Source organism: Leptonotus elevatus, chromosome 18, assembly GCF_054856555.1.
Source record: "Leptonotus elevatus isolate MCC_2025b chromosome 18, RoL_Lele_1.0, whole genome shotgun sequence".
NCBI classification, from domain to species: Eukaryota; Metazoa; Chordata; class Actinopteri; order Syngnathiformes; family Syngnathidae; genus Leptonotus; species Leptonotus elevatus.
In genome coordinates, this window is record NC_141256.1 from 9,753,749 (window position 1) to 9,781,594 (window position 27,846).

General features: G+C 39.5%; 1 protein-coding gene and 1 long non-coding RNA gene across 4 annotated transcripts; one reads left to right on the top strand and one right to left on the bottom strand.

The window, feature by feature from the left end:
• Nucleotides 1-257: 257 nt before the first annotated feature.
• evlb (Enah/Vasp-like b) lies at nucleotides 258-27,705 on the bottom strand. Of its 3 annotated transcripts, none has more exons than XM_086060483.1 (13): nucleotides 27,353-27,705; nucleotides 10,029-10,197; nucleotides 8,601-8,778; nucleotides 7,771-7,837; nucleotides 5,881-5,948; nucleotides 5,562-5,800; nucleotides 4,349-4,467; nucleotides 2,993-3,032; nucleotides 2,813-2,864; nucleotides 2,618-2,675; nucleotides 2,479-2,539; nucleotides 2,350-2,407; nucleotides 258-1,448 (listed from the first exon to the last, which is right to left on the bottom strand). In XM_086060483.1, exons 1-13 carry the CDS (start codon nucleotides 27,355-27,357, stop codon nucleotides 1,411-1,413), a joined length of 1,152 nt encoding a protein of 383 aa, XP_085916609.1. In that variant the 5' UTR covers nucleotides 27,358-27,705; the 3' UTR covers nucleotides 258-1,410. The 3 variants fall into 3 exon arrangements, with proteins under 3 accessions (XP_085916609.1, XP_085916608.1, XP_085916607.1); XM_086060482.1 differs by lacking the exon at nucleotides 27,353-27,705 and adding an exon at nucleotides 23,257-23,757 and having other exon boundaries at nucleotides 2,993-3,029; XM_086060481.1 differs by lacking the exon at nucleotides 27,353-27,705 and adding an exon at nucleotides 23,257-23,757.
• On the top strand, nucleotides 9,413-11,971 carry LOC147158524 (uncharacterized). The gene is made up of 3 exons (XR_015090676.1): nucleotides 9,413-9,849; nucleotides 10,012-10,200; nucleotides 10,920-11,971. It is a non-coding gene; the product is annotated as an uncharacterized LOC147158524 (long non-coding RNA).
• Nucleotides 27,706-27,846: the final 141 nt, after the last annotated feature.

Here is a 27,846-nt window from a genome sequence, read left to right on the forward strand (position 1 = left end):
TATCACATAATTTATGTACTTATTTATACACATTGGGAAACATCGCGAGACTTGAATAGCGAGGCAGACGTTGCATTTTGGCAAACATAAATAAATAATGTATGTTTTTTGTTTTTGCTTTTAATATGCCGGAATGTATATATTCATATATCTATATACAACCTACATCAAAAAAGTAAATATCACATTTTGGGTTGGCATCAAGACAATGAAAGCAATACTGTATATAAAAGATACACAAAATAATCGAATCAGCCTTCTGTATCCAAGACGTTTTCAGTTTTATTTGAATGTATTTCAAAACACAGTGCATTTTCTTCTTTTTATTAATCTGTTTTTCAACGAGGAAGCACTTTGTCATCATAAAGAGAACAGAATAAACAATACTTTGCAGCCAATAAACTTTTTTTTCTTTTTTTTTTAAATTAACATGATCACAAATATTCAGGTGTGTTATTTTTGTTTAAAAAAAAGTTTTGCAGTGGCTGTTGTTGGTCAAAAGTGACATTTTGCTGTTTTGGTCCAAAATAAAAACCAAACAAAATCCTTAAAAAAAAAATGAAAAGAAAAAAAGAAAGAAATATTTGGATTGTATGAATAATATAAAAGCAAATTAATAAAAACATGCAATATTATCTTTACTATCATATTCTTGTTATAGACTAAAACCCTCTGGGAAATATGATGGTAAGGGTAATAAAAATAATAGACTCCTGGAGACAATAAAAACTTAAATATGATGACTTTTCTTATGGGCAGCACTGTGAATCTTGTGGTTAGCATGTCTGCTACACAATTCTGAGGTTCTGGGTTCGAAACCTGGCTCTGGTCTTCCCTGTAAGGAGTTTTTATGTTGTCAGGGTACCGTGTTTTCATCTCACATCCCAAAAACATGCATGTTAGCTTCATTTAGGACTCTAACCCGTCCAGGGTATAGCCTGCCTCTTGCCCAAAGTCAACTGGAATAGGCTATAGCTCCAGTCCTTACTCAGGATAAGTGCTATGGAAAACGAATGGAGAGATTATGTTTATTATTATATTCATTTAGTTAAACATCATTTTTAATGACGAAACCCCTCCAATCATATATCAAAAATGAAGAATATGATAGTAAGGCTAATGATAATTCTTTGTAAGTGTTTAATAAACTCCTGGACACCATAAAACCATTTGAATATATTGAATTTTCTCATGTTTTTCCAGGCCAAAGACAGAGGGGCAAACAAGGACACAGAAATGTAAAGAACTGACAGTCTCTTCACACACTCTCTCTCACACACACACACAGACATGGCGCTTCCCCTCAAGTCAATGCACACTGCAAAAACATGGCGGCTACGGCGGCTCCTCGACCCCACAGCAGACGTCACAGTTTGGGCCTGACTCCTCCTCATCCTCGGATAGGTGACATTATGTCGTGCTCACTCGACTAAGTTCATGTCTAATGGCTGTGGGGAAGAAAAAAAAATACAAAAAAGGATCAAATAAATATCACACAAACATTTATTTAATTTATTGTTTGTATTATCAGAAATATCTATTAGCAGCTCTCTGGTTTCATGTCAGTTACATCACTAACTGGGGGAGTGAATTTACACCAGTTAAAAATGTAGATTTTCAAAAATTTAAATAACATAATATTTTTAAAAAAAAATCACATAATCCCATTCAATTGGTTTGTTTGGAAGTTGTTACTTATGTAATGTTATATAAATCTGGTTAATACAAATATTTTGCATCAGAAACAGTCAAATATTAGCTTTCGTAAGAGTTTAGACTTTATGTAGATATATTCTTAATTATTTCCCACAATTTATTTGAATATAATAAATCACCGATTGCGCCTGCAGATTTTCATGTTTATTTCTTTGCAAGAGATTGTGGATGCAAAACAGCATAAATGCAATTTCAGGATCTATGTTCTCGTTGGATGGATTCTTAGATAGCAGATAGTGCCACCCAGTGGTCACAAGTGTAAATTGCAACTTTAATTGACGTGCATAGAGAAGCCTTTTCAAGTCTTATTTTATTTATTTCAACCTCGTTAAAATGCAGCCTTATTCACATTATATTATAACTTTAATACTGAAAATATAATTATCATTATTCTTGTTACATTATAACTTTATTTGTGAAAATTTTACAACTTTAATCTCGAAAATATACATCTTTTAATCTAATGCTGTAATAATAATAAAAAAAAAAATGTCAGTGTGGCCCTAATACTCCTTCACAGCACAAAAGGATTGTTTAAAAGAAAAAGAATAGGATATGTAATAAAAAGCTGTCATGCACAAATGACTTTTTCTTATTGATTGGTTTGACGTTGTCAACCGAGGTAGCTCTCACCGTCAATAATTTCTTCTTTCACTTTGTGCAACTCGCGGAACACTTCTTCCAAGATTTCCTAAAGGAACACACACATCAGTCTTTTGTAAAACAAATAAATTGTCTTTATTTTAATCCTTAGCAGTTTACCTGTTTCATCCTATCCATGTCTATCGAGTCAGCGTCGGTGCCGCCCCCCGCAGGCCGTACTCTACGTAGTCGTCAACAAAGCAAATATTAAATACATTTTCTGTGTGATTCTGTATCACAATAACACACCGTCTCTCACCTTGAAGCCATTGCCCTGTCCGCAGAGTTGGCCCTTTCCCACGGCTTTTTTGCTCCATCTATACGAACGAGATGCATAACAGTCATGTTAGCATGAAAACGACAGCGTAAAACGCCTGACATCTCCCAAATAATTAAATAAAATGCAATCACGCGCCAAGATATTCATGTGATGCCAATACTACTTTTAGCTCACCTGTAGCATTCTGACCCCCCCTCGTGCTAGGTGAGGAAGAATTTGGGTCATCCTGAATTAAGACACACACGTCATAATGTTTTGTTTTTAACTTGTTTATGACATTTTACATCACAGTGACGCTCATTTAAAAAAAAAAATATTAGATCATAATTATTGGAGGATGAGGCGCTCACTCACATTTTGGTTGTCGTCTGGCTTCTCTGATGCTGCTTTTCTTCTGGGAGCAAGAGAAGGCGCCATGTTAGGAGAAAAGTAAAAAAAAAAAAACATGAAAAAGTATTTAAACAAGATAAAAACACAGTCGTGCTTTGAAATTTTGAGACCAGTTCTTTAAAGGTACGATTTGGCTGAAGCAAAAAATAATAATTAATTCAGACATTGCTGCTATATAGTGGCAGTAAACTCAACTGAATTGACTTTGCAATATTAATAAAATAAAAAAAAGTCGTTTATTGCCTCTTCCAGTTGAAGTTTACTGTCAAACTAAACACAAATCAAAGAGAATTACACATTATGTATTTAAAGCAACCCCATCATTTTGCATTAAAGTCTGCTAGCCTAACGCTAGACAGGCTCAAAATTAACATCAGTATTGCAGTGTTATAACCTTAAAGGAATACAAGACTTAAAAACTAACTAGCTATTCTGTGAAATGGTTAATTTCAACTCTTCCCTGAAAAAATTGTCAATTCATGTTGAGCGATTATGATTTTTTTATGAATAGTTTTTCATTAAGTGCAGTATCAGCCATTTTGGACAGTCACGTGATCATCGTATATATATATATATATGTATATCGCATATTTGACATGGCCGCTAATGACTACAAAGCCACTCACTTAGCAGAGGCCGCGCCCCCACCGCCACAACCCCACAGGGACTGACATGAAACCTGACGCGTTGAGGATTTTACTGATCAGAATTGGCGCAGTAATCGGGATCGCCCAGAACGAAGGCGACTTTCGTTTACGCACGGGATACGTCATCACGATCACGTGACCAGGATAATGGCGTTCACCACGGTATGTTCTTATTTTGAGACTTCATCGGTTTAAAAGTAACTTCAGGGAATAAGATGCCAGAGATATTTGCACTTTTACTCTTTGTACACAATGCCTAATCCAACACTGGAAAATGAGTTAAAGGTCTTGTATCGCTTTGAGCATCCGATATTTAAACACACACACTGGATCAACGTATGAAAAAAGATCAAATAAGAATTACTCACAGGCATATATTATTTATCCTCTACGGAGAATGACGAGTATTGACATGTACAGTTTATCCATATGTCTGTATTATACTGCCCCCAGGTGGCCAAAGCACATACACTAAAAGGAGCATTACGTTGTCCATTGAATTGACGCAAAAAATGTGATGAAACCAGTTAATTTCTTTATATATTATTTAATTTTCATTACTGCACGTTTTCATAATTTATTTACAAGGTGGTGATATGATATGTGTGGTATAGATATTTGGTAACTCAAACTTCAATGCAACCAAAGTGAATATGAAAATGTTCTTTCTGACCTTCGGGCCAAAAGAGCGTTCATCTCCTCCATCAGTCCTCCGTTGCCGCCGCTCGTCCGGTTGACTTCGTTGTTTTTGCCGCCGGACGAACTAGACGAGTTGGACAAGCTCTCCTCCGGCTGGCGAGGGTACGGCAAGATTGTTAAAATGGACAGATGGGGAGGTCATTTGTAGATGAGGTAAAACATTCAATTAAAAAGTCTAAATTTTAACATACATCTGTCATATAGTGGGCACAAAGTCTACACACCCCTGTTCAAATTCCAGGTGGTTTAAAACAAAACAAAAAAAACAAGACCAAGATAAATCATTTGAAAAGTTGTACACGCTCTACAAACTGTGGATGTGTTCAGAATGAACCAATCACATTTGAACTAGTGTTAACTGGGAGTCAGAGATTAACCCCAAATAAAGTTCAGCTGTTCTAGCAGGCTTCTTTTTTTTTTTTACACGCCTCAGTTCTAGCTGGTTAATTGAACTGAACAAAGCCACATCCTCACTTATAAGAGGGTGTGCACACTTGTGCAACCATATTACTGTATTTTTTTTTTTTTAACTTTCTCTCTTGAAAAGAGTTGTCATGTGAATGCAGGAAAATTCTTTATTTTCGTCTAATTTTCAATAGCACAAAAAATGGCAATTGAACAGGGGTGTGTAGACTTTTATATCTACTTTCGGTATGCATAGTTTATTTTATTAATAAAAAATAATGCTATGAAATAATATTTACAAGTAATTAAGTTAAAATTAATAATTTCAAATGTCAAATGTTAACTGTGTGTAAAATTGTTTCTTTTACCAACATTTTTATTTTATCTTATTTACAAATAAAAATTAAGGATTATTTTAGTAAAGCTTTTATTTTTTTATTATTTCTTTTCTATTTATTTCATTATCTATTCTTATTTTATCATAAAATAAAATACAAATAATAGTTAAACATATGTATTTCTTTTTACATTTTACAAATGGACAATTTAATAAAAACAATTAAAAAGTGTAATGTATGTGTAAAATTGTTTTGTTTTATCAATTTATTTTAACATGAAATAAATTAATAAATTATTTAATAAAATACCTAAAAATATTAACCAAGTATTTATTCAAATAAATAAAAAATATATTTAATACACGGTACTGTATATTATGTAAAACTGTTATATCTAATAATACTAATATATCTTATGTCATCATTAAGTTTGACAGGCCTCACTCTTTGCACGCGCCGCAACTTGGCGCCGGCGATCATGGCGGCGAGCCCCGTCTGGGCTGCCGGCTCCTCCCCGTGGCAGGGCATTGGCGGCGGCAGCGGCGGAGGAGGGGCCCCGGCGGAGGGCGGCGGAGGTCCAGGGGGTGGTGGTGGAGGTGGAGGGCCCGCTGCCATGCACGCAGGGGGAGGTACGACCGGGGGCGCCACTGAGAGCACGGCGGGGTGGCCTTGGAAAGGAGAACCTGGATGATAGAAGAACAGCAAGGGGGGAATTCTTGAAAGGCCATTTTGGTTGAATATCGTGACTGTGTGACTTCACTACCTGAGTTGGAGGAGTGTCGCTCCCGCTCCATGTGGGCCTGCATCTGCTGCTGCTGCTCCATCATCTGCCTGCAGGAACACGCACAGTACACAACACGCCATCTTCATTATAAGAATCTTAGAAATCCTATTTATTTATGTTGCTTTGTATATCGGAAACGTAACTTCTGTTGTTAAGTATAGCGTGTTGTTGTTATGTAACTCAACTGTCTGCGCATCTGAGAACTTCGAATTCATGTGTGCGACATGCAGTCAGACACAATATCTTCTCTACACAAACACATACACACACAAGTGGGCGCACACAGCTGGCTAATCCTCACCACTACTGCTCTTGTCTTTGGGTTCACTCGGAGTTCGCCTGCTGCTTTTGGAGATAATTCACTACCACGCTTTTTTTTTTTGGGTTTAAATGTACAAAAAATTTAAAACTGCACTTCAATATGCCAACAACTAAACACAATGAATTTTCAGATAAATTTTCGTACTCGCACAGGACTCGGAAAATGGCTTGGAAAATAATACTAACGTTATACGGGCAGATTGTTATTTGGGTGGGCGAGGAGATTTTGTGGTCAAAGGTCTGTCTTAAATTCAGTGGGCGGGGCCCTTTATAAAAAAAAAAAGGGTTACGTCAGCATTTGGAGCAGCAGAGAGGATTTAGGGGCTTTTATTTTCCTATCAGTGATATTATTCGGGTTTTTTTTCTTCTTCTTTTTTTTTCTAGAGAGCTCAGTATTGTTATTATTCGTTTTTGATGCAGGGAGAAAACAACAATTAAATTTGTTAAATGTGTTTGCTAGCTAGTGACTCACTTTACTCGTATATCAAATCAATTGTCCCTATAGAAATCTATTGAAATGCCATGAATCCGTTCCAGACCCGCCAAAACCACACATTTTTGTTATATTTTTATTTAAAGAAACATAGCACTATATTGCTTAAAACCACAAAACAACAGATATAAACTGGTTTCATAAAGTCTTAGTTGTACTGTTGTATTTTGATGTTTGTCTTTAAGAGGTGTGGCCTTTTTCTTAGTGACTACAGGAGCTGTAGCCAGTTAGTCTGCACGTGAGTGTCTTGGTGTGAGCTGTGGTTGACAGCAGCACCTTGCATTGGTGACTTTGGCTCTCTTTGACACCACGTGAGGGCAATTATCAAAACTTAATTGCTCATTTTTCCACTTTCACTTTAGTGGCATTGTATCTGAAGTGTATCTCAAATTTTGGATAACAGCACAAAGCAAAAAACAAAACAAACATCTCTAACCCTATTAGAAATTGGGAAATTCAAATTCTCAGAAATTATAAGTACATTTTTACAAGGAGTTTAACTAGAATTTTTGATGTGAAAAAAACTTTACTAGAAATTTTCAAGTAAATATCAATCCCCATTTTTTCAGTATACATATATTATGGCCCTGCAGATAGAGATGTTTTGAGGCCAATGCAAATACCGATATTTGTCAGAATAAAATTCTTACAGATTATTGGTCGAATATCAAAAAAAAATTTTTGAATAAAATATTTTTTCACATACAATAATGAGAAAAAATACAGGCAGAACATTTGACAGTTTTACAATACTTTGTACTATAGTACCATATTTGTTTACATTTACAACAGAGCGCAGAATTATACGTTTTACAAATTTTCCTTTTCTAATATATTTTTATATTGGAATTTAATTTTTAAAATCAGAATTTTTTGGGTGCCATTTTATTTTTTAGAGGGGGGATATTTGAATGTCATAATTTTTGTCTTCCATTGCAACGTGTTAATATGTTCTTAAAAAATGTGTTTGATTTTAGCCTATTTAAAGAAAAGCTCATATCAGCCGATTCATCTGCCAGGAAAGAGTATACCGGCATATCATAAAAACTACCCACCTTGCTCTCTGGGCTTCCATCTCTTCTGAGCTTGGTCCATTTTGGACTTGGCGTTGCACAGCTGGACCTGGGCAAGAAAAGACGGAGGAGTGAGCAGACAAGGTGAAATCGAGCTGAAACATCTAGAACAAGCAATATAAAGTCAAACCGAGCATACAAACGAGAGCAATTCAACACATTGAAACGAAAACATCCACCTTTATGATGCTTCATGTGATTGAAGCAGGAACAAATATACAGTAGCGCCGTTGTAAACAGAGGACCAAAGTGTATCTCACTATGTTGTTGCTGGCCAACACTAGCTGACCTGAATGACTTTTTTAATCATCTTTAAACGTGCCAATACATCAAACAACACCGCACATAAGATACGACACACAATGAGATATACAATAATGCACCTACATGACATGCCGAGGAATAGGAAGCGACTGTAGCAGACACACAAGCACTGACAAATCCACTCGCTGCTGCCTACCATAGTTCGCCTTGGCCTGCTCTTCCACCTCCTCCTCCTCCATTATCGCCTCACCTGACTACCTCACTTTTGCCCCTCCCCCCCACTCGCCAACTATCCACAGATCATCTGTCATGTAACGCAAACCTCCAAGGCTGCAGAAGTGCAGCGAGCGCCCCCGGAGTCATATTCCCACTCCAATTGATACTATTAGAGAGGAGGTGGTGACTTTGCGTTAGAGGCAGGGAGGCTACAGCTCCAGCAGGTGGAGGAAATTTGCCCCCACAAGACCTCAGTTTAGTGACATAAATTAATTTCATCTAAATAAAAACATAATATTTGTGAGTATGATGCTATATAGGTGGTGACCCACCTCCGTCCTGGGCGCTGAGCACGCTGAGGGCGAAGAGCATGGCGTTGGAGAAAGTGGTAGCCTCCTCCTTGCTGGCGAAATTGAGGCCGTACACCTGCCGGGCGTCTCGCCATTGGTGGAAGGTTGGCGTGGCCTGGTTGTACTTCAGCCCCTTCACGATGGAGTAGTTGATGACCACCTGAGCACACAGGAGGAGGAGACAAAATCAGAAATCATCAGACTTTTTAGCGACTATGTGAATGGACAGATATAAATTAAGAGTTAAGAAATAAGAGAGAGATGTGTGAATAGATAGAAGTTTACATTTTGTGCATGTGAATTTATGTATTTTTATTTATTATAATTTTTTTTAATTTTATTTCACTCTTTGAAAAAAAGAAATGAAAGGGGGACAAAAAAAGTAAAACTTGTTATTTCTGCCCCTAATCAACACAAAATGAATGACAGCGAACAGTCAAGGCATTTTCAACATAACAATTTTACAAATTAATTCAACAGCATATGTAAATGTGACATGTAAAAATGCCATTATGTGTGTACGTGAATGGACAAACATTTATTTTTATGTGTTTGTGCGTGCGACACTCAATTTTACAATACGTGTACTGTATATACCAGATTTTATTTTTATTAGTGCTACTATTATTCTCACTTTCAAGTGAGAATTCTGAGAATAAAGTCAGAATTCTGAGAAAAAAGTCAGAATTCTGACTTTATTCTCAGAATTCTAACTAAAGTGAGAGTTCTGAGATTAAAGTGAGAATTCTCACTTTAAAGTCAGAATTCCGACTTTAAAATGAGAATTCTGAGAATAAAGTGAGAATCCTGCCAAACTTTTTTTTTCTCTCTCTCTTCACTGGCCCGAATCCTCTCCGTCTTTTATCTGGTTGTGTTTCTTTTGACACTTGGCAAATCATTTTGCATTACTGCCGGCGGCCAGAGGTGGCAGTAATACACCAAAAGTATTAACCAACTGCCAAAAGAAAGTAGTAGAAGAAGAAGTAGTAGCTGTGCATTACCGCCAGTAGCCACCCTTTTCATAGCATACTAAAGAATCGTAATATGGCAGTGATGCACCAAAAGAAAGCAGAAGAAGAAAAAGAGTAGTCATGGCAACCAACGTTTGCCATATTGCTAGCTTAGCATGCCGCTTCTTTACGCCACAAAAAGGATTCACACCAGCAAAACGGCGCAATAACCGACTAGCATTCTACCTTTGGTCACAATATAATGCACAATTCTATTTAAGGTAAGCCATTTTTAACTAAGAAGAAAAATAATAAACTCTAAGATGATTACCTGTCTTTGTGAACCAACAGTTTATATGATTTGTGTATGCGAACAAAGATGACTAAATTACCTGTGTATAATGTTTAAATTACAGCATGTATGTGTGTGAATGCCGAGACAGGTAAGGCCATGACACACCTGCTGGTCCTGCAGCTTGACCCCCACCACCCTGAAGGTGTTGCTGGGTGTGTTGTGGTAGATGTTGATGCGACTGAAGCCCTGCTGGCCCGGCTTGATGGGCACCCACTTCTTGCTGGTGTCGTCGTAGACCATGACCGAGGCCCTCGCCTGGCAGATGCTCTGCTCGCTGGTAGGGAGGGGGGGACAAAACAACAAAAAACAATTATAATGACACATAGAAGACGATGAAGAAATGCCACGCTGCTGCCTTGCACCTGAAAAGGAAGCTTAATTAACCACGACCTGTTTCTTTCCAGCCTGCCCAGTGTGCAACTTTCATTTAACGAGCAGAAAAACATCCACCATTAGCGAATTTTAGAGGCAGCGGGTGGTCGGCGTCTACTCCCGTCTACTTCCTGTGTTTGTGCTACGCTACGCTAATTATCTCCTGGTTACAGTACAAAATGAGCCATCCAACACATGAAGTGGGGAAAAAAAGACGTCAACCCAAAAATGGTCTAAGTTCTCCAGCGCCCCCTCTAGTGTAAACATAGTATTCTGATTAATATTGTGTTTGCGGAATATAAATTAAGTAGCAAAATTCAGCCATTTTGACACTTCAAAATGACATCACAGTTGAATAGGGCTCTGGTAACGACCAATCACGGCGCAGCTTGGCAATGTCACATGATTTTGATTCCTATGGATGGAACAATGGACAATTTTGCAATTTTGCAATGTAGGATGAAGCAGGAGTAGACGAGAACTCCACAAAGGAATTCGGATGTGCTTACTGAGTGTGTTGTGCATAATAATATAATTCCTTCCACTGTGCTGTCTCTCTCTCACTTTTCAAACTACCATCCCTTCTTCTCTTTTCTGACACAGCTTTTTTCTCTTTGCCTCCAGGGTCGATGGTCTAATTTTAGCTTGGCGGAGAGGCAAAGACACAGATGGGACATCTTCTTCTCTTCATTCTCGTCTCGTTCGTCTCATTTGCAAGTCAAAACTGTTTTTCTCTGCTCCTCGTCCGCGTTTTTGTTCCCGGCCTCCTAAGTCATTCCATTTAATTAGCTCCTTTCCCCTTTTGCACGTGTGCCTTTTGTCTGCACAACACATGGTACAAGTGTGTGTGTGATTACAGTAGGGGAAAGTGGGGTGACAAAGGGAGCCACAGTGCGCAGAGATAAATGCAGTCAGATGGACAAAGCAGCCAGACACAACACTGGAGGCCACACGCGCGCACGCACCCCCCCACACACACACACACACAAACACACAAACACACACAGTCTCATTAAGAACATCAGCAGATGCTGGACAAGCCCCTGATTGCATTTGGTTTACACAATTAGCGTAAGAGAGGATTAAAAGGCTGAGAGTAGATGAACTGATATGTTAATGCACACTTTATTTATTCATGTTTGTTTCAATGTAGTGGAGTGATTACACTGTATTGATTAAACAATTGTCACTTTGGTTGGACAACTGCATTGCGTCACACCGAGAGCCATTCATGAATATTTTGATGGTCTGAGCTATGTGTGACTGTCGTTAGATGTTACGCACTAGCAAAGAATGCATCTCTGCTTCTCTACCAATGCTACTGATCGGGGTGTGATTTAAGGTGAGCTTAATGACTAATTAGCATTTGTGTAAAGTGCTAGTGTGCATATTTTGTGTGATGTCATATCAGCTTGTGCCGTTATTTAGGCTAGCTATGCTAGCTATAGTAGCTAACACGGCTGATTAGCCTGATGTGAAGGTGGTTTGTTTGAGTTAAATAATGACTGAATACAGTCATTTATGTACCATGGGTTCATGATTGTGTACATGCTAGATACATGGTGTTGATGTTTTATGATCTTCTTGGTTTTAAATGTTCCGCCACCATCCTGTGGCATCTACACACAATTATAACCCCATTTTACGGGGGAGAAATAAAATAATTGTACATTTTAGCAGTGGTTCATTGTCGTCAAATTTATGAGATTAAAACCATAACATTAGAAGGAAAGAAGCTGTCATTTAACAAGAATGAAGTAGAACTAATACAATTTTAACAATTGCTAAATTTTAAAACGAAAGTCAGAAGATAAAAACATATAATTTTACAAGAATAAAGTTACAATCCTACAAAAAAAAAAATTATATGAAAGTAAAGTTGTATATTACAGGAGGCCAGTTGTAATTTACAAGTAAAACATTGGAATATTTAAATTTAATATATTTAAAAGAAGTATTTATATGCATACAAAAGTTTTTTTTTTTTTAGGAGATTGAAGTCCAACCTTAACTCTTTGACTGCCATAAACGTTATAAAACGTTTAGCATAAACCTAGGGAAGGGCGCCGAGGACGTTAAAAGACGTCCCCTATGTTTTTTTTTTTTTTTTTCAAAAACGGGTGCAGGAAAGTTTTGGGCAGCTGTGCTGAAAGAATCAGGCTGATCTGATTAGTCAAAGACTCGTTTTGGCCCCTAGAGGGCAGCGATGACTCTCTTTGCACAAGGTTGGATGGGCCGCCCACCGTGGGCGTCAGTAGAAGACGTGAGGCGGAGCTAGAGTGTTGAGGAGACAATGGCTGATCCAAGCCACAATGGCTTGACCAAGCAACCGGTTACAAGCAGCTCAGCTTGAGCATTTTTTTCAAAGACGGAAAGCATCAATCAATACTAAAAAGCGCATTGATGTCAACGATGATGATGACAACGAGCTCTACGCCAAAGTTGGAAGCTTTGGCGTTATGAACACGTAGTAAGCCTCACGGCTAAGCGCGGCTAGCGCGGCTAGCGCTGCTAAGGCCGGAAAACGCGCACAATAGCCGGCCGGGTACTTCTACACAATCGGACATTCGATCGGGCGATGGAGAGTTGGCATCGACCAATGCAGATTGATGATGATGATGAAGATGACAACGAGCTCTACGCCAAAGTTGGAAGCTTTGGCGTGACTGTTATGAACAAGTAGTAAGCCTCATCGGCAAAGCGCGGCTAGCGCGGCTAGCGCTGCTAAGGCCGGAAAACGCGGAGCTGCACAAGCGGACATTCGATCGGACAATGAAGAGTACCCCGAGTCCAATGCATATTCATCGGAGGAGCGGGTACAGTCTGATCACGGAGAAGACACTGTTTCTGGACTACGATGCCACCATGAATGGAGTGGATAAAATGGATCTCCTACCACCCGGTATAGCAACTGAAGGACACGGGGAAGCGAGACGTAACACCACCGTAACGTAACCGTAGCATGATCCTGATATTAGACTTGATGACACTGCAGTATATACTTGCTATTCCCCGGAAAAAAACGGCCGGCAAGAAAGTGGCGCACGCGAAGAGGCAATCTTGTGCAAATGCTGTTGCGTCTCCTTGCACGCAGGGAAGTGTTACACAAAAAGAAAAACTGTCGTTGAAACATCCACATATTTGTAAATAGCACCACAGTTGCACACATTTGTAAATAGTTTGCCAAATTGTTGTCAAATTGTTACACTGTTGAATGTAAATAAACGTATTTTGCTATCAAAAAACACTTTTTCATTCTTGGTGGTAGTGTTTTATAGAAGTAAAGCACTATTTAGGTGTTTGTGGCATCATTCATGGACAAAAAGAAGTGTCAAATTCACTAGAATGCATGAAATAATATCGTTTCACTAAAAGCTTGATTTCTCCGTATTTTGGTCCAACACGGGCGAAATTGGGTCAAACTAACCATTTTCTATTGTTGATTACTAAAGAACGGAATAAGGTAGAAACAAACTCTTTTTTTCTGATGAAAGATGAAAGTCCAATCTTTCATTTGGTAGTACGTGTGTTTCCATAGTCCAAACAGAACATTTTCTGTGGACCTTGAAAATCAGTCAAAATGCTTAAATCGGCTGGCACTGGCGGCATCCCTTTTCTGAAAACGTCTGGCAGTCAAAGAGTTAAAGACAACAAAGGCATATTATGACAAAGTAAAAAAAAAAAATGCAAAAAATTTACTTTAAAAGCTAGAAAGTCATAATATTAAGAGAAAAAATACTGTACCACAATAAAGTTAAAACATTACAAGAAAAAAGTTGTATTGAACAAAAGTGAAGTGGGAATTTAAAAAACTATTTTGCTTGTGCAAAGTCTTTATATTCTAAGAATAAAATTGTAATTTTACAATATATTTTTGACATTCCTGGCGTACACGTGTTAAGCTAAAGTTGTGTGCTATCATGTCTGACTGTTGCCAGGCCATCTAAAGGAGGAGGTAAACGGTTACGAAAAGCCAAAGAAAAAGTATTTTACCAGCATAACTACAGATGTGCACACCTTCCGTTGCAGTCAGTTTTTAACAAAGTCATTGCAAAGTCATCCCAAATGTTCTAAGGTGGATTTTTTGACAGTCACTCAGTTGAGGCCAAAAGTATAAAACGTGTTAATAAAAGTCATGGTATTAATAACTTCGTGCTTCTTCCCGCATGAGCGTCTGGCTGAGATTTCTGTCAGAATTCACTGTGGCAGCCCGTGTGACATTTAAAGTGTGCGTGTGTGTGACTTATTCATGTCTCGTGGAGAAACTATTCATATTTGATCCGAGTTACTCTGCTTGCGTGTGTGTCGCGCATGTGTGTGTGTGTGTACGTGTGTTTCCGTTTCCTCCCCTCCGATCCGCCTTCTTTGCTTTTCTTTTAGCACAGGCGCCTCATTTATTCATGCTGCTTTCAATGCCGCTGGGACTCTTCGACGCCATTTTCTGCCAGTCGCTGAGAAGCGGCGCTTAAAGTTGAACTGAGTCGACAAGTTAAAGAAAATAAATTAAACACATGGCTGCATCCTCTGGTGCGTGCTTTTTGAGCGCGTGCGAATATTGTGACTTTCATTGAAAATGATGTGCGGTACAACGTATCAAAACAAAGATGCTGCTGGGATGAGCTGGTCATTTTTTGACAGGCAGATCATTTTAAAGAAAGACCTATAAGGATTTTTCCTTAAAAAATTGCATGAAATTATACTCGTCCATCCCTAATTTCGACTTTATTCTTGAAACATTCCAACAATATTTTTCTTGCACTGTATGTATATAAAAAAACTGATAGTATAGTTCAGAGTCGGACTCGTTATCCCCCCCCCCCCTTACAGACAATTGTTAAAAAAAAAAAATTCTCTTAAATGTTGTACTCTTTATCATATAAAAATTACAACTTTTCATCCCAATTACGACTCATAATTTCAACAATTACACACCTCATTCACATAAAGCATAGACAATATTTTTTCAAATTGACTTTTATTCTAGCTGCTCCTTCAGATTGTTGTCTTATTTTCCTCGCAGTGGAACTACGCAGTCCATTGAGACATCTAAACAGTGATCAATTTGTGTGCGCTACAGTTGTTGATTCTCACACACTCCATCACAGCGTCGCAAAAGGACGAGCTAACAGAAGGTGTCTTTGTAGAGCTCGGCAGCTGCTCGGCGGTAACGTCCAAATCCCCACAACAGTCAACAAACTGTTTTGTGTTCTTGTCTTAACAAAATCTTCCGTGTATACGGTCTACTGTATGTGTGAGTGCATCCTCTGCATGACACCATGAAAGCTTCATGAAGCGGAGGAGTAGAGAACAGCTGAGGACTTAAACATTTATAAACTCACCAGGCCAGGGCTACATTTGCTCTAAAGGACTAAACTGCAGCTAAACAGGCTCCACTGAGGAGCCGTTCAACTGCCATGGAGGGAAACATGCCACTTCGGGTAATGACGCTGAGCTGTTGCGCAGTGAAAACACCTCAGACCAAAGTGATTGGTCGCCAGCCCATCACTAACACATAGGGCCTTATTTTCATGCCCAGTGCAAATTTACCACAAACGGCGCTCTGACTGGTATTTTTGCTTCGTTATGTTATGGAACGCAGCCGACTCCTGCCCAATCGAAGCGGCTCCCCTTCCCGTCGTGGAAGTTAGGGAGTATTTTCGCTACATGTGCTAATGCATTTTTTCTAAATCACATCTGTATCCATTTATTTTTATGGGAAGGTAATAAGATAAGTTTGAAATGATATTTAAGTGTTTTGGAGTCACAGTTTGTTCTATATTTACAGTTTACTCATAAAACTTGATTTTGCTCGCGTAAAGGAACAGCTAGATTTCCACCTTTAGCGCTTACTGAAATGTAAACAACATAACGGAAATGTAAATAAATGTTCAACTCCACAGGCGCGTTAACGTACTAAATACACACGGTAGCATTTTGCATGTGCTTTGGCTATTAATGTTTACGTTTTCTATCGGGAAACAGAAGCCAGATCCTGTTAATGTTTCCTACTGTGAAAAAAAAATTAGCTGGCAAGAAAAAATTTTGGAAAGGGAGGGGATAAGTCAGCATAAAGCTCATTTGGCCGCTTGGAGCACTGACAACAGTTTTAATGCTAATTCACGTAATCCTTTTTTAAGGCCATGGAATTTGCTCGCGGGTCCAGCGCTGATGGCTTCAATTATGGAAAAAGAAACCCCATCATGTTCATATTTTCAAACACTACACACACTCCACTTGCTGCTTGACATTTGGAGGGAGACCCCCGAATTAAACACACACACACACACACACAGTGATTAGAATGTTGCGAGCATGCACGAGCAGGCTAATCTGTTGGCATGACAACAGCCGTAGAATATTCGCTCTGGCCTAGAAAATATGGCTGCCTGGCTGAGACGAAAAGATGAATGAGTACTGGTGAGATATAAATAAATAAATGTGTTAGTGAAGAAAAAAAACACACACGACAGTCTTCTCATTAACGGAGCAATAAAACGCCACATCCTGACTGAACCTTGCATAATGATCATGCTGAAATGTCTCATGAGGACGCGGCTGGCACTTTTAGTATGAAATGAAGAAAAGTAACTAAACACACTCTTTAATTAATCAATTACTTGAATCAGTCAATGAATGTAAAAAAAATAAAAATAATCTGACATTGTCTAAGTCTTCCTCAGCAGTAGTTGGCGCTATACTAACAAATCGGCGAATTATTATCTGCATCAGAAAGAAAGGTCTTTATCGTGTATGCGTCCCTACGAGTCAAAACATGGCATGCTGATTAATATTGCATTTGTGAAATATGAATTAATCAGCTATATCTACCCGTTTTTCATCCATCTCAAGGGGCAGCCATTTTGCCACTTGCTGTCAATGGAAAATGACTTCACAGTTGCTCAGGGCTCAGGTAACAATCAATCACAGATCACCTGTTTTCTAAGTTTGGTCGCGTAACGTTCGCGATTTGAGCCATGATTGCCTGAGCCCTGAGCAACTGTGATATAATTTTCAGTCGATGGCTGAAGTGGCAAAATGGCCGCCCCCCTGAAATGGTTTAAAAACAGGTGTATTTTACTGCTTTATTAATTTTACACAAATAACAATATAAAGGCAATGTTTGGGTTGGCTTTAAATTACGTTTTATATATCAAAAGTACTGTGGGTATCAGTACCTGATACTCGTACTGGTATCGGTCTGGAAAAAAAAAGTGATTTCGAACATCCCTAATAGCAACTGAAGCCTCAAGTTGGCAACGCTGCCTCTTCTTTTATATCTCCTCTCTGTTCGCAGCCACATTATTAGTGAAAGTTCACATCAGGCTTCAGTTATTTTCCATCTCTGTGATAAATTGGCCAGAGTGGAGTCTGCCTCGCCAGCGTCTCCATTAGGAGCTTAAGGACGTTCTATTATTTTTGCTGACATGACCTTCAAGTCACCTTGAAGGCTTTTGACAATTCTGTCCATGCAGCTCAAAGCCTGGAGAACATTTCCCGTCATGACCGCTTTAAAACTCGGCTGCATTTAGACACCGTGCTTGATAATGCCTACATAAAAGCGTCTCATTAAACTTTCACATCGACCTCCTTCCTCCAGCCCCCCCGCTGCTATTGCTGTACATCTCTCAGCATCAGCAACCAGGAAACTCTTTAATGCTTTATGGGAACACATGCAGGGAAAAGAACCCCCCTTCCAACATACTCAGAAGTCCTTCTCACGAAGAGAAAATGGCCGTAACAAAAGGTCCGAAATTTATTTGACAAAGAAACCAGCAGACATTGATGTCACCGTGTGCACTTTCACAAAGTGACAGTTAGATGACATTAGTGTCTGACAGTGACAATTCAACTCAAGTCAACTCAACAAGACGAGAGAAATGAGTTTCAGGTGTTAAACTTCATAGCCTTGTCTCTGCATTACCATCTATACACACACACCGGCCTTTTCGACGCATCTGACACTACTGCCGAAGGCTTTAAAATGCCGGATCTATTTCCAACTTCCCTCTAAATGTCAAAGTTGTTTATACAGAAGAGCAGATTGGGGGAAAAAAAGGCACAAAAGCCAGGCTTTTACAAACAATGAACAAAGGTGGAAAATTGCTGGGTCAGCTTTATTCGCCAATTCGGTATCAGTGTTAGTTAATAAAAAAGTTAATCTAAATTTAAAAAGAAACTTAAAACTAGTTTAATCGAGGCTTGTTACTACCTCTGACTTCATCGCCTCATCTTCACATTGGTGCTGTTTGTCCCTGTAAAGTAAAAAAGTCATAAAAAAAAAGGCAAAGTACATGAAATGGTGTTTCAAAATGGTGAAAAATCAAGCTATTCTCTCCACTCTCCACACCATATCAATCTCAACTGTTAATCAAATATCAGTACAGCAACCTGGAAAAATCGACCTAAAAATTGAGCTGTCCGCTGAAAACCTACAGTGACTGGGCTGTTCCACTCCATGACAATAAGGCACTCTATATCGGCCACGGCAGCCTGAAGCCCTGGCTGTCAAGTCACACAGTAATTACAAAAAGAAAAAATCCCCCTTCCTTGTTATTCCGCCCTTTTCTACGTAACTTGTGTGCACTCACAGCCGACGACGAGGCGCTCTAAAGCAGCCATGCCAGCAGACTATCTGAAGGGAAGGTGCATTTTCTGGGTGTTGTAGGCATAGCTAGCTTGCTAACTTCATGTTGCATTTGCGCTGGATAACTGCTGATGCGAACAAAGCCGGCGACTCATCATGCCTGTAATTCTCAGTCTTTGTACATGTTTTCATCTTCAACCATATATATTATTGTATGTAGAAACAGACCTCTGAATCCACTTTATAGAGTTTTTAAAAGATCAGATCTATCAACCAAAATGTGCGCAACACAGAAGTCAATAATATATCCTTGATGAGGCTCCAAACAAACACGCAGAAAAAAACACAACTGTGTTTTTTTTTCTTCCAAAAATCAATAAGTGACCTCCGATTGATTATCTCAGATTCACATCTGTGTTTGCATGCGATCCGTCTCCCAGTTGTCAACTTGCTAAGGGTAACATTAAGCTAAGTGCTCTGGATTGCAGTGGGACTTGGACGTCTCACAGGCACATCTGTAATTGGCCGTGGCGTGTCCGCGGCGGACATGTTGTTGCGTGCAGCCGTGACCCATCACTTCCGTGCCTCCGCTGACCCAGAATAGTGACAAATTCCCAACAGTGCTTTCCCCGCCGTGTGTTTGACTTCTACCCTAATCTGCCAGAGAAGCGCCGCGTGGACGGGAAGAACGCACGTTTGCTGTCCCTTGAGGGATCCTGGAAAACTATGAGATATAATTCTCAGGAACAGAAAATAGGATCAAAATTATTTTTACTTTGTTTTCGATATGACAAGAAAAAAGCTAGGTGGAACAATCACAAAGCCAAATGAGCTCAACATTGTCAATGTTGTGTTGCAAAAAGAGTGTTTGGAAAATTACAAAAATACATTTGAGATTTTATTTTACCGCCTTATCACCCTGCCTTACCTGAAACCATCACAAATGCGCCGGTATCTGACAAAGATAACAGCACAACTAGCTAAACGCCTCATTTGACCAATCACAGCATGATTGGTCACCTGCTTGTCACATGACATATGGACGCCATCTTGTTACCCTGCTGAAACCGAGTTATTCAAACTCTCTCTATATACGGCTCTGATTGAAATAATCCCGCCCAAACATTCATATGTACTTCCTAGGTGTCATCTTGATTGTTCTCATTATTGCTTTAATATTCCTTCATATTATTATCATTATTTTATTTTAAACAGTCTTGTTGCAGCTAGGCTATACAGCTAGCAGCATCACTACCGGTTGCGGCCTGGTGCCATCCAACATTAGCATGAATATGCAAAATCATGCCAACACAATGTTTAGCGTCATCTCAGCGCTTTCTAACAAACCCACATGACTCAAGTAATTAGCTAATTACTAGCAAAGTGTCTAATTATATGATGGTGTGACTCCAGGGTTAGCGCAATTATGAGAATGATGACAGCGGAAAATGTGAATTTACTTAGTAAAGACAATTACTATTAATGCTAATGATAGCTTATGATGATAATAATGGCTCAAGCTTTAACATTAGTAGCAGTGGTAGTAAGGTAGTAGTAGTGTGTTGTGAAAAGCTGTACCATAAAAGTATCTTAACTACCACCTCTAGTTGCCAATAGTATAACGAGAGCATGTATGGAATATTCCATGAGTCCTTAGGTGGATTCGAGTAAATGGGCCATTGATGCAAACACATGTAATAGTGTTCCAACTTCCCCACTGTCTTTACATATTGTATGCTGTGTGTCAGTGTGCATTTGTATTGGCCAGCGCTGGTTGTCATGGTGATCAGTTCGCACGTCTACCGCCATAGACGCGAGACTGGTGTTTACATACGCCGGCATCTTTAATACAGGCAAAGGTTTACAGCCCATCTTAATAATAAAACCAAACACATTCAGATGATGAACTCTCTTTCCTATTTCCGCATCCACTGGTCGTCTTTCATATTTGCTCCTCTCACCATCCCCCCCATCTTTCCCTCTCACTTCAAAGGCTCACCTTACAAATCGACACACATATAATTTCTCCCATCACCTCCTTAGCTAATCCATCCATCCATTTATCACTGACAAGGAGGACTCTTGCCGAGAGCTGCCATTTTTCAATGTTAATGTTTGACATGGGCGACATAGCCAGTGGAGATGAGAGCGGATGCTTGGTATAGTGACCGTGATATAGTGAAGCATCACAACCCTGTAAACCTGTTCCAACAGCGGGGCGCCACTGCCAAAGGAAAAAGCTTCTTAGCCGAGCTGAGTCCCTTAAAGCTGCACTAATCAGAGCTGTTAGAAGAGTCGCTGTCAAACATATCACAATCTGCAAGGCCAGGACAACTGCTGCTTTGACAGAAAAAAATATAGTCGAAGACTCCTACTAGATTTTAAAAAGTACGCTGAAAAAGTAGAATATTTATGCTATTAATATAGATAGAAATACACTGAGCCTGGTTGTATTTTTTTAGAAAAGTTCACTGATGATCAACTCCTGGCCTGCAGGTGGCAGAGTTACACACTACAAAGTGCCTGACTGCCACAAACATCACCCACTAGTTTTTGAACTATGCTGTTAAGAAACAGAAAAGAAGTAGTAGAGATTAAATAGTTGATTTAGATATATACACGATTATTTGTATTATCTTATCCTTTGCATGAGATCAAAGAACCAAGCAAAGCGCTAACGTTAGCCACAATCAACGACGGATGCAACAAAACTTTGGGTTCCTTTTTTTAACATGATTTTTCACATTCTACTTCTTCAACTAAACAAGCAATGAAAACTATTATATCACATTTGTAACAAACTAGCCTCCATTCATAATTCCTCCTTGACTCATAAAACTGTGAAAACAAGAGGCAATCACCTTGTTTCAATACATACAACATTTTATTGTAAATACAATTTTGGGGTGACTTCTGTGTGAGTTGAATTGACTCATAGAAACTGAATATTAGCCAGTTAGAAAGATTAGCAAAATGACTTTTGTCATGCGCGCACACACAGGAGCAACTGGTTGCATTGTGTGATTGTACAATGTGTTGAAGTTATTCACTAAAAGAAAAATGACAATGAAGAAATTTTGCCACTGCAATGTAGTTACCAGATAAGGCTATAGTTAGCCTAGCTTCTTCATCTGTTGCTAGTATTAGCACTACTACTAGCCACAGTTAGCAATGCACTTGTCAGCCATTTGTTGAACCCAGAGGAACAGTAAAACACAATCACAATGAACACAGTAATGAAGGAGCTGCTGTCAGCCACAACTCACACCAAACCACTCACACTCCGATGTCACATGCCACACCAGGCCAAACCTCTTGTTCAATACGCGTGTTTTAACATGTTTAACTCAATTGCTCCCAAAAACGTATAAATATGTTCTATTTTAAATATCACCATCCTCCCAAAGACGTATTTATACGTGGTTTATGTTTGTTTTTGTTTTTTTGCTAGAGCATACAGAAAGCTTTGATGCAGCCTCTGAACTGAAGAGAATGCTTAAAGCAATGGTAGTTATTACACAAATAGACCAGCAGGTAGCAGCAGAGGATAAGAGATCAACCAGGGCCATGTTGCAAAAAGCTATTTCCCTCACTGTTTTAAACAGATTTGTGAATAATGATGAAACTTAGTTATATTCTAATGCTAATTGCTGCAAAATGGAAACAGATAGGAATATACTTTTTCTTCCTGATGAAAGAAAAAACTCTAATCTTTCTTTTGGTAGGTTCCATGTTTTTATAGCAATAGAACACTATATTCTCCAGAATCCAGTAAACCAGCTGGGAGCGAAGGGGGTTGCTTCAGTGAAAATGGCTGGGAGTGAATGAGTTATGTGTGTTTAAAGAATTTTAGAGGAGTATAATTTTATTTTTAAAAATTCATATTTTAAAGTACCCCCGGCGATAAACGGGGGTTCTCTGTAAACAGATTTCATATATGCACAAAGACCACGTTATACTCATTTCCACCCACAAGCCTACAAGTAACATTTTTACAAAATCCCATTAGTGACATCCGCAGTTGTCAGCAACAAACACGAGGGCCGCCTGTGGATGCAATACAGGAGCACCGACGCCGGCATGGAGAACAAAGGATGCGCTCGGGGAGGCGGCCGGAGAGCCGCCACGTTTGTGACGCGACTGCGGCGTTGTCAGCCCCTGCGACCGCCGCCACCATCACCGCAGCGCACTTGCCTGGCTTGATGCGCTTTCACTGGCCATCAATGCTGCTCCTGGGGGCCAAATACGCTAGCGTGCATCCCCGCCTCCTCCTGCCCCTCCTCCCCTCTGCAAGGCCACAGTGGCCATTGAAGCAGAGCCATACTCACAGACACAATCACTACTTTCTGTATAAAAAAAAATCTAATCAAATCCTACCTGACTTTGAACTCGCTTATCTGCGGTTGCGCCCCCGGCTCAGCGCAGTAGATCTGCGGGAAGTAGAAGCGGTGCGACTGCAGGTTGATGTCCATGTCGGCGAATAAAGAACACCCTTTGGAGTCTCCTTTTTATGCTTGGTCCGGGCTTCCGTAGAAGACGTCAGAGTTCAAGGGGCGACATAGCACCTGAAATGCTAGGAAGGCATCACCACCTACTGTGGCAACCAAAAAAAAAAAGGCCCACTAACCTATATCCCAACTCCTTGAATGAACAAAGATGACTCCACAGTCCACAGAAATGGCAATGCCGCCTCCTTCCCGAGGAAATGAAAGGAAAAGCTGGATTCCAGTAAGCGGCAAGATCCGGATGAGAGTGAGCGAGGTTGCTCGGTATATGAAGAGAAAAAAAGAGTGTGTGCGATGGAGAGAGATTCCCGGTGCTTTGAGGCGTTGCCCTCGCGCTGCCTCTCCTCTCGGTGTCTCATTGGATTACCTACTCCCTCTCCATCCATCCCTCCCCTCCCTTTCTCCCCTCCCAGCTGTGTCGGGAGCTGGTCCTGCCATCGCTCCCTCCCTCCCTCCCTCTCTCTCTTCCCCTCTCCTCCTCCATCACCATCAACCACCTCCCCCTACCATCTGCTGGATTGGGCGAGCGTAAAACCACGTGGACAGAGAGAAAGAGAGGGAGTGAGAGAGAATTTAATTCATCTGATGGCTCACATCTCAGGACAAACACACACACACACACGCGCGCATGCACACGCTTTCACAGGTTGTTCATTAACAGAGTAGTAGAAGGACACAGGTGGAGAGAGACAATGAGACAGTGATGTACTGCAGCGAGTGGCTGTGAATGGAAGCACATGGTGAAAGGAACATGCAATGTTATTATCAATGAATTTCTAAAATAATGGGCCAGTTATCAGACTTAAACAGCTATTGACGATGCAACCGTATAAAAGAATATTATGTAATAATAATTCATAAAATATAAATAAATATGTCTTTCATAATTTGAAGAAAAACAGTCACTTTATTACATAACTAAATCAAATAAATTAGTTTAATTTTTTTTTTATATCAACAGTCTAAATCAGTGGTTCTTTGAATACAAATACTAGTGGTACGTGGAATCTTTTCAGTGGTACGCGAAAGAATCATTGCTTAAGTATCAATCAGTTGTATTTGATTTTAAATACCAAAAAATTACTATTTCATCATCCAAAATCCGATTTATTGGCCAACTATTTAAACACACAAGGAATTTGTCTTCGCAGTCACAACCGGTCCGAGGGAGAACGGGAAGCCTGGCGGTTCGCTAAATTAGTTTGTTGTTCAACTTTTATTCAAGTAAAAATTTTACTAAACTTTTAAGTACATTTTGTTAGCCTAATAGCATAACTCCTTCAGGCATTTTTAACCGACTGTCACAATATCCATCCATTTTCCTAACCGCTTATTCCTCACAATGATCGCTGGAGCCTATTCCAGTATCAATCAAAAATCTAAGCATCCTTGCTAAAGTTCTTAGCCACCCATGGTCATGGTTAATCCACAATCGAGGCAACTGGACTTGACTTGTTTGTTACATTTATTGTTTTCTGAAAAATATAAATAAATTACCTATAGGCAATTAAGCTATTAGGCTAATGATGTTATTTATACTTAAATGCAGTATTAATGTTAAAATTATTGTCTCGTTTTTGACGAACACTTAGGCCTACTATGTTAAACTAACTGCTCGTCATAATCAGGGAAATTCAGTCGAATGCCTACCACCAGTAAACACATGCCTGGTACTAGGGCTAATCGATTATGGAAAACATTATAATTATGATTATTTCGGTAATAATTCAAATCATGATTATTCAAATGACTACTTTTTGGGTACAAAACAAGAAAATGTTTAAACATTTAAAAATATTAAGACAAATAAAATTATTTGAAACACTATAATTTTGTAACTTCCTTTTGGACCAAGCGAGATTTATTAAATTAGTCATAAAAAAAAAAGTGCAAATATATACATTTAAACAACTCAAAATTTGTATTAATAAACTTTTATTTTTGTTTACAGTTATGCCGATTTTGTAATTGTGGATTGTAATAATTGAAATTGAATTTTGATTAATTGTACAGCCCTACCTGGTACTCTCTGCAGTTGAGTACTGTCACTACATATACCAGGAGATTTTTTTTTAAATGCCCAACATTGCTGGGTCACAGTCTTCATCAAATCAGACTTCCAGTCATCCAACCTTTGACCCGTTAATATTGACGTGCTCCCATCTTTCGCAGATGCACGCAGATTATAAATCATGTACAGCTCTAAAAAAAAAAAAAAATCATAATCTCTGCAGCAATCATGGAAGCAATAAATCCCTGCCATATTTACACCAAGTACGCTCTCTTTCTAGTACATAGCTCTCAGGCTGCGTCCCGCTGTGTTTCCTTTAATTGATCCACTGACATTGCTTTATTGTGCAGCTGCAGTTTAGTCCTAGTTTACCCGGCAACACACACAAGTATGCAAATAAGCAGGATTTTGTTTATAGTTATGTGTGCTCCAAATGGAAAACATTATGGGAACATAACATTGTAATTGCTTGTGTACAAATAGTTTTGTCTAATTTGCATATAGCACGTTTCTCATCTCATGACTTGAAGATGGGCCATTTTCAAGCGATGATCAAATCATCAAACTACACAAAAACACTGAACTCGGAATGAATTAAACTTGTGTCTCAAGGCACCACTCGACTTGAATGTTGGGATTGTACAGTATAAGCAGTGGCTCATACACATTGGAGGCCAACCTGCATCAAAGAAAGCATTCAATTCAACCTTATATGGTTTCCCTCTGTCATCCATGATATAATTTTGAGTTATCTGGTAACCGAAAGTCCAGAAATCCATTTTCACCCACGCAGTACTGTCCACCTGCAGGCGGTCACGCTGTGCCAAGCGAAGAGCAAAGTGATAAGTGGAAATGGAAAGACTAGAGTCACCTTCCGCTCTGCCTTCAGTGCAAATGACTCACAGAGTGCACTGATGTCACCCAGAATGCACTAGGTGACAGGTCACATGATCTCACACCTGACGCCGGATGTTTCCCTGACATATGCAATCAAGTTAAGGTTGTCGTAGTGCATTAGCGTTATTGTTAAAAATGTCACTGATATGACTCACCATGGATGCAGCTGCACACAAGCAGTACAAACACACTAGTCTCAATATTAGCTACACATGAGACATCTAATGAAGATTAACTTTATCTAAAAGCTGTCTTAATAGTTTGAAAAAAAAAATGTCTGTAGAAATAATGTAAATTATTCCAGGGTCTAAACTACAGTAACCATCACAAAACTGTAAACTGTTTAGGCGACGTTTTACAAATATGGTCTAAATACAAAAATATATTTAACATAATATTGATGATCTTAAGTCTTTTAGTAAAAACTCTCTCGATATTACTGTATTCGGGAGTAACCAACCCGTGCCTACGAAAGGGCTAAACCAAGCAGCTCACCTCTTTGCCCTTGTCCTGCATTCAACCGGCAAACGGCTACTATTATTATTAATCATATGGGTCACAATGGAAGCCATCAATACGCATCAGGCAGTGCGGGTGACATTCGGTCCCGCTCATTGATCCCTCTATTGGACGGCGTGAGCGAGCTGGGTTTGGGTCACAAATTAGGAGGCTAAACATGCAACCAGAACAAAATCTGTCAAAAAAACAAGGATATCATCAATGACAGCTGGGCAATTCATCTTTAGCTATGCATAATTATCACAAAAAAAACAAAAAACAAAAACAAACAAAGCTTGCAATGAAACAAGGGCAATGGTCCTGATTGGCTGTATTATCCGGAAGTGAAAATCAAATTAAAAGGCGGGCGGTTTGTGCGCATGCCCGACACACGCGTACGTTAAACAGTCGGAGAACACGTGACCAGAAATCACAACAAGCCACCTTATTTCAGCAGCAGGTGAAAGGCCCTCACCCGAGCTAGCATTCAGTTTAAACATAGCCATTTTAGCCTTCAACCGAGTTGTTCAAATCCACAAAAACAGCAAGAATGTCTTCTTACCTCATCTTAGCTCTCCTGCGCCTGTGTCAAACATCCAGCGGCTCTTTGGTGATGTTGAAACCGGCGTTGCTAGCGCCTCCTGCCGCCACCTCAATGTGCAGATGTTAGTTAGCTTAGTGGAAGAGGAGGGGGGGGACTGTGGAGGAGAAAAGGCGGCAATGTGGAGGGAATGCCACACGACTGGCCACAGTTTTTTGGTCGAATGTGTTTGTGTTTATTATTTTTATTTTTTTAAATAAATAATCGCGGGGGTGCTGTGTCACGACAGCAAGCTGCCGTCCCAGGGCCGACAGGCCGAGCGGAGAGCGGCTGCTCGGCGGTCCAGGGATGCCATCATTTTCCCAACCCACCGCGCTCAGTGATGAGAACCACTACGACCTCCAGTGGCCAGTATAGGTACTGCGCTAGCGTTTTTTGTGTGCAGTTATGTTAGGCATTGTACTCAACATTGTCATTGTATTTATTTTATTTTATTTTGTATGGTTCCGTGTGGT